General features: G+C 42.3%; 2 protein-coding genes across 2 annotated transcripts in view; one reads left to right on the plus strand and one right to left on the minus strand.

Moving 5' to 3' along the window:
• RPA2 (replication protein A2) overlaps positions 1-2245 on the plus strand; it is an 8736-nt gene extending 6491 nt beyond the window's left edge. The window contains exons 8-9 of the mRNA XM_019512057.1: positions 47-141; positions 1341-2245. Of these exons, the coding sequence (XP_019367602.1) occupies positions 47-141; positions 1341-1425 (180 nt within the window). The 3' untranslated portion in view covers positions 1426-2245. The remainder of the gene's footprint in view (positions 1-46; positions 142-1340) is intronic.
• Positions 2246-2488: 243 nt separating this feature from the next.
• The window catches only part of THEMIS2 (thymocyte selection associated family member 2), a 19276-nt gene continuing 14229 nt past the window's right edge, over positions 2489-7535 (minus strand). The window contains exons 4-5 of the mRNA XM_019512111.1: positions 6701-6866; positions 2489-4124 (exon numbers count right to left, since the gene is read on the minus strand). Coding sequence (XP_019367656.1) covers positions 4027-4124; positions 6701-6866 — 264 coding nt within the window. The 3' untranslated portion in view covers positions 2489-4026. The remainder of the gene's footprint in view (positions 4125-6700; positions 6867-7535) is intronic.

A 7535-nucleotide genomic window follows, 5' to 3' on the forward strand; every position in this document is an offset into this window, starting at 1 on the left:
TATTCCTGAGTATAGTCCAAATGCTGTTTCTGACTTGTTCTTCTAGGTGTTGAATTTGATTAAAAGCTGTTCTGTTCCAGAAGGCATGAGCCTTCAAGACCTGCAGTCCCAATTGCATAATATCAACATGACAACAATTAAGTAAGTATACAGTTCCAGAACAAAGGATCTTCTGAAAACCAAAGCAGTTTTCTTAGGACCAAGTTGATAGCGGTAAACAAATAGGGAATGAAAGAGAGATGCAGTGACTCAGCATAGCATGCAGAAATGCTAGAACTCCAGATGTCTCCTCTTTTTTCTGTCTAGTAAATGAAGAATAGTATATCTTAGGTTAGACCCTGTTAATTGTTTCAGGAACTTTACTTTTTCTCCAGCATACGTACAAGAGAAATTAGTGATTTACTTTTTATCTGTTGGTTACAATAGAAGGTAACTTGTATTGAGCTGACTCTTTCCAAGAATGTAACAGGGTAAAACATATATCACAAAGATCACAAATCTCAGCTTGCCTGGAAAGATTCACAAAGGGTTACAAGACGAACAGCCTTGTGTTCGAGCAGAGTTTGCTATCAAAGAACTGGCTTCTCTGGCACAGCAGTATTGCGCCACCAATTTGCATTGAGATGAAAGCCATCGTTTCCCTTGGCTTCCTTTTGGTGATTGCTTTCTCATCTTGTTCTCATGATTTCAGCTGAGGCCAAACACCTCTTGAAGCAATATGAGAAAATTCCATTGAATTGTTGAAGTTATGAGACAAAGATGAGGTGCATCATTTCCTCTGTTAAAAATACTGTGTGACTTCTGTTTGGGTTTGTGGGGTTTTTTAGCATTTGGGTTTCTTGTGCCAGTGCCTAGGCAGTGTCACTTTTTTTTCTTTCATGTATCTAAGGACAATCCTGCATACTCTAGATGTTAACATTCAGTCTGTGTGCTGATAAGCAATCCCTTTCTCGTACTATGTCTGCCCAGAAGATTAAATTGGGGCTCACTTTACCACATTAGATGCTGCTGTTTTTTCTGTATCCTGTTTTGCTTTGCAACACACAGACATTATCACACCTTTTCAGCTGGAGGAAGTGACTGTGGTGCTATTGTGTAGGCAGTTTAGTCTTGTCTTTTGGGGGATGGAAAAATAAGGTCTTTAACAACACTTCCCTTTCCCTTTGACCAAAAGAATTAACATTTGACTTGCTCATGAGGTAGCATATCTTCTGAAACCTTTGCATAGTGAGGCTGGCATGGAATAGTGAGTGTGGTCTGAGGATACATGTGACAGAAGGAACCTGTTGATATCAAATAGTTATGATTTTTGTTTTGGTTTTTTGTCTTTTCCTTCACAGGCAAGCAGTTGAATTTCTTAGCAGTGAAGGACACATCTATTCCACAGTGGATGATGAGCACTATAAATCTACAGATGCTGAATAAAGGTGCTTCTGAGATTTACTTTCCAGCTGGCTTGAACTGTCTTTCATGTCCCTGTGAACTTGTCCATGGGCAGCCCTACCAAACTTTAATCAGCAGAAGAGGATCTCTCCTGTTTATAGCATTCAGGTTTCAGAAGTTGAGGGCCAGCAGAATAAATGTACAGGTTTCTTCTAACTAAGCTAAATAACAAAAGTGTGACAAGTGACTCGTGTTGAGCCAACTGTTTATAGAGAGAAGTGAACTCTGTATGAAGAAGAGCTGGAAACTTCAAGGCTATCGGCCATCTAGTTTCAGTGTCTTGTAGTAGGTTAGCTGGCTGGAAAGGATTGGATATTTCCAGTCTTACCATGGACAGGTTTTATTTTTGTTTTAGAAGTGATTCTTCCACTAAGCCAGTTTTCAGCCTCCTCCACTTATCTTGCAGTAGTGGTAGCTTTTTCAAAAATATTCTTGTAATGTACAGTGATCAAAAATATATTTTGTTTGTTACATACTTTCTGCATATAAATCTATACTTGTGTTACAGAATGGCTTTATTACTGAAACTTTTGATATTCTAATATAGCTTTTAATTGCAATAGGCTTGCTTGTATATGTGTGGTTTTGTTTAAATTCAGAAAAGCTTTCACCTTGATTAAATGTATTAGTAGATTAGTCCCTGAACTTTATGAACAAAAAAAAAAAGCTTTTACTTTTTTTGACTTCAGGAGAAAATCTGAAGAATTTTACTCAAAATGCTTTGTAAAAGGTTAAACGTAAGTGAAATGTGAACCCCAAGGGATGTTCAGGAAGTAAGAGTAAAACACACTTATACATCAAATCCTGCACTCTATGGTTTTGGCTTTGTTTTTTAAAATAAAGACAACTAAGCTAAATGGGAATTCCCTCATGTGTAACACTGAAGGTTAGGTAATGCCAGAGTGAGGGCTGCCTCTCTAACATTATTCCAGCCCCCTTTTTAATATATGCATCATGTAGAATTGTAGGGCTGCAAGGGACCTTCCGAGGTCATCTGGTCTAACCCCTTGCCAGAGGCAGGATGGTTTGGATAGGGATGATTCTGTCCAAATCCATTGTCCAACCAGTTAGTAAAACTACAGCATCAGCCATGACAACCATAAGATATAACACCCTAACCTGCCACAGGTACATCACAGTGTAATTGCAACTTGTATGAATATTAACTACATATCTCGGGGCTCCTGACTCATTCACTTGGCAATGCTCATTGAATAGGGAGCTCTGGAATCTTTATTTTTACTGATCAGTGTTTGGTTTTGTGTCTTAGGCTGTGCACAAGGATACAAAACTAGTAACTTCTTGAGCAGTTTCCTATTGGAAAAAATACTCCATCTTTCCTCATAGTACATTTTAGATAAAAGCCTTTTATGATTGAAGACCATTCAAATACAGTGTTTGTTTAGACTGCACCAACCCAGGGCAGTTCTTCAGTTACGTAAAAGTGTGAGAGTCCCAGCTTTAGGCATGCGAAGCTTGATAAAAACCCCAGTCTGACCTCATACAACTGCTTGCTGCCCCTGAAACAGCTCTTTGCAGAAGATTACTAGAGGCCTAAATTCCCAGTGTGAGTGCCTAAAATTAGACTCTTGGATCCAAAGCTAGGCATCTAAATATAAAGCACCTGATTTTCTATAGGAGTGAGTTCCCATAAATCCCATGGATACTAACAGGAGCATAACTGCCCAACACCTCCAAAATGCAGTGACTTTATTGATTAGTCTAACTTTGGGCTTAAAAACTTAGGCCCTGCGAAGGTGATTATCACAATAATGAACAAACATAGAGCATCATGTTGATCCTTTAGGAAGCGCCTCTTGGCTATCCATGCAGATTACTTATTGCTGACCCATAACTTGTAGATGAGTGCCTGCAGTTAAGAGGATGCATTTCCATATTGGTAATGGGAGCTTGTTATAAAGCGATGCAGATTGAGGATAAATACTGTCAAAGACTATTAATAGTAGTGGCAAGTCTCAGAAGTGTATAGTCTAGAGCAAGGATGAAGATGATGAATCATCTGTTTGGTAGTTAATAAAGTTGTGTGTAATGCTGTCTTGAGTATCTTGGCTTTTGTCGCTTCCGAAGTGTATCAAAGCAGTGCTTGCTTGGGCCAACGCAGTATTGCGCTCTCATACTCCTGACCAGTGTTTTGTTCAGTCTGCCTGCTGAGCACAAAGGGGTGTTTTCCTCAGCATAAGCATAGAGCTTGTCAAGGTTTGGAGATGCTGAAGTCACCTGAGGAGACTACGCTGAAAGCAGATGTGTTGGGCCTGCTAAGGGATCAATGGAGGAGAAGCCTTCCATCCAGTCTACAGCAGAGGTTTCCAGGTTGTCCTTCTTGGGACACTGCTTATTCAGTGCACAATGGAATAGATGACTGCTTAGTATAGAAGATGGGTTTCGGAAGGCATGGGCTGCTTGCACTGCACCGGTAATTGTCTCTGTCTCTGGCAGCAGCTCTCTTAGAACTCCCAAGGTTGCAGTCAAACACTTTGCAAATGAAAACCCTAGTTAATTTTAAGAGCTGGAACTAGTTTTTGAGTAGGAAAGCTTCCTGTCACATTCGTGGAGGCTGGGCCTTTACCAATGAAAAGCTCTCGCCATTTTGTGAATTGTTTTTTTAACATCGTTTTCAATTACTTCATAGTCGTGTTCTGAACTGTCACTGGAATTTGCACCTGAAAGAAAAGAGAGAATACTCAGGTCCCTTGACTGTTTTAGCCAAGTCCAGGAATTTGTGTTAAGACTTGATGCTGCAAGAACCCTTTTGGGAGAGATGCTGCTAGTTTCTCATGTCATCTCCTGCCCCCATGCCCCCAGGCTCAGAGAACTTGATATACAGGAATAATATTGTCATGTAAGGCCAAAGACAATAACTGCAAAGAACGCAGAAGCAAAGAGCGTGAAAGGAAATAGGAGTTTTCTTGCACGTTACTAAAGAAGCCAAAATTTATCATGTCTGATCAGACCACTTCAGTGTAGACTGGCATCCTGCTTCTGTCCATGGGCCATTTCTGACATTTGGAGGGAGGTGACAAGCAGTTCCAGGACCGCGGAGTCCATTGCATTATGATATTAGTAGGAGGGAAATCAATTTTGGCACCCTGCAGTTATACACTCAAATGTTGAAAGATGATATTTGTTCCCATGATTGCAGCCTGTTTTTGTGTTTGTTTTCTTAACTATCTTGACATAAGGTTTACGTAATGGTGTGTGTGCTCCCTGCATTAATTCAGAAATATTGAGGAGGGGGAAGAGGGGGCATTTCACCACTGTCATTTCATTGCTTCATAACGTTAAAAGCAGCAATTCAATTTCTTTTATATTTCATTTTAAAAAGCTATGTGAATGTAGCACCCAAAGGTTAAGAACTGTCAAAGATGACACCCGTAGAAAATTCCACCCGTTGTGCATACACGAGAAAAATCTTTAATTCCTTGCCTATGGAGTATATTTTCCATGGGAATCTGTTAGTGCATAGTATAGGTGGTGCTCAGTGAATAGGTCATGACTCGGTAGTTCTCTCCGTATTCATCGTTCCGTTCTGGCCCCAAACCTTATTTACTGCCTATCTAAATCCAGAGGTGTCACTGAACACTTGAGTGTGCCCTAGGTGGCAGTAGTGCATGGCGCAGAGTCAGGACTGTGCTGCAAGTAGCAACAGTGGTGGCCAGGCAGGCAGTGCAGCTGCCCCCAACCTTGTAGTCATCCCCTCTTTGTTATGCCAAAAGGATCATAAAAGTGGGAGCAACAGAAACTGTGTCATGGACCAAATCAAGAATTCGGAGCCACCCACCCTGCGTGGAAACATGTGCCCAAGCTGCAAGAGTCTGTCAATCCTGGATCAGCGCCATCAGCCATATTCAGACTCAAAGATAGGACAATCATGGAAGACAAGTCATCTTAGACTGAAAGGGATTGCCAAAGATGATTATGGTACTGTCAAGCTTACACTAAATAGAGAATTATTTCCTCCAAGGAAATTGTGGGATGGCACTAGAAGAGTATCAACATGCAAGTGAGCTACCTTGTGTTGACACTGCAAGGTGGGAAGGTTAACAGCCTGATTGAAATTGGCCCCATGTCCTAGCTAACACCCCTAGCTGTGCCAGCTAACCTGGGCTAAAAACACCACTGCACTTAAGTGAGAGGTTTTATATATGTACAGGACAAGGGTTAGAGGAGGTCCCAGGCTAACTTTCTAGGGAAGACATTGTCAGCTGCTGTCAGCACAAGTGTCCCAGGTGTCCTGTCCTCACCACCCCAACTACCACCACAGACCAGCCATCCTAGTCATGCTACCATTATTACATACAGGCAGTCCTTGACTTACAACGTTTTGAGTTACAATGTTTTGCACTTACAACATTTATAAATTGACACCATTTCAACTTTCTGACATCAGTTTCGACTTTACAACACTTGATCCAATGTGACGTCATGCCAGCGAACAAGTTTGTTGTGTCACCCATCTCCCTGGAGAATGTCCAAACTTCCTTGGACACTTTCTTTAAGAAAGCAGACAGGACTCCAAAAAAACCTGCAGCCAAGACTTCTGAGAAGACTCCAGCCAAGAGCCCTTCAAAAAGTCTAGCAAAGTCACCTCAAAGAAGTCCTTCCAAATCAATATGATTGCTGTTTACAATATAAATACATTAATGTAGATATATTACTCATTTTTAATTGACTGAGTACAAAATTCTGGGGTATTTTTGGTGAAAATAGGGTATTGGGCCTTGGTTCAGGAACCAGGCCCCTATTTATAACATTGTTTCTTATGAGAAAATTGGTTCCGAGTTACAACGTTTCGACTTACGACTTGATTTTTGGGAACCAATTGTGTCATAAGTCCGAGGACTGCCTGTATTCTCCTATTCATTAGCAGGCATTTTTGCCCCAGCTGAGTTTTGCTTTCTACTTTCTTACATTTCTAACCTCATCAGGATAATCCCTCTTTTTTTCTCTGTTCTCACTCATGATTGACACTCCTCCCAGTTTCATAAAACCTGCCAGTGTTGCAAACAGGTTCTTCATTCCCTGTGTGTGGGAGGGAGCCCCACCCCAGGTGCTGTAATGATAATTTAAGTCCTGCAGCAGCAGCAGGATTCTCCAAGTCTTTCATGTGGTTTGTGTTGTGTTTTAGTGCACCCTCTTGCCTCTGACTGGGTGGATCATTCAAGCCTGCCGTCAGAAAAGGTTGCCTACTCCTGTGCTAGAGTATGCTAGAACAGTTGGTCTGACTGGACCATCTCACCATCATCTTTCAGGACTCTTTTGGGCATGTGCGGCTTCTGCAAACAGGGCTGTGTGTCATACTCATTTGGGGTGCTCCTGGCAATAGGGTTACTTTGCATCTTGCTTGGCTTGAGGTTCAGAGGCTCCTGTGGTGCATACTTTGGCTTGGGCCTAGGAGGTAGCTGCTGAAAGGGAAAAGGAGTAAACAAAAACAGATGTTAGTCTGCCACAAGTGTTGGCAGCTGGGCCTACAGAGTACAAACCAAGGGGAAAGAGGCTGAGGAAATCTTGTTCCATGAACAGCCAAGATTTTTGCTGCAAGATGGCAGTAGAGTGGGCCTAGCAGGAGGGACCTTCTGGGGCTCTTCCTCCCCAGCCCCCCAGGACCACCTCTGTGTTGACGTTCTGGCTCAGTCCTCTTCCTCCACTCAAGAAAGTGGACAGGTAACAAAAGCATCATTCATACATGCACATGTACAAGTCCCCCAGGAACTCAAAAGGACTCATGCCCGCACATGAGCCAACATGTATATGTGCACTCATGCTTGGCCCTACCTATATATGCAGACTTACACACACAGCCACACCCCTGCACATACACAAGCCAAGTTATACACGTTTATCTGCGCACATTCACCCCCCACCCCCGTGCATTCATGTGCTTACATGCACACGCTTTCCCCCTTCTCTTCCCACCCCCACCCCACATAGCCATAGGCTGATCTACACCTTTGGTTTCTCAGGGACCTTTTCTTCTTTGGTTTTCTGAGGGCCTGTCTTGTTCTTACACTCTCTCCTCTTGGGGGGCCGTGGTGGGGCAACTACAGTGCTAGGCAGCAGCCTCACCAACTGAT

This window comes from Gavialis gangeticus, unplaced genomic scaffold (genome assembly GCF_001723915.1).
Source record: "Gavialis gangeticus isolate Ggan-Ray unplaced genomic scaffold, GavGan_comp1, whole genome shotgun sequence".
Taxonomy (NCBI): Eukaryota; Metazoa; Chordata; order Crocodylia; family Gavialidae; genus Gavialis; species Gavialis gangeticus.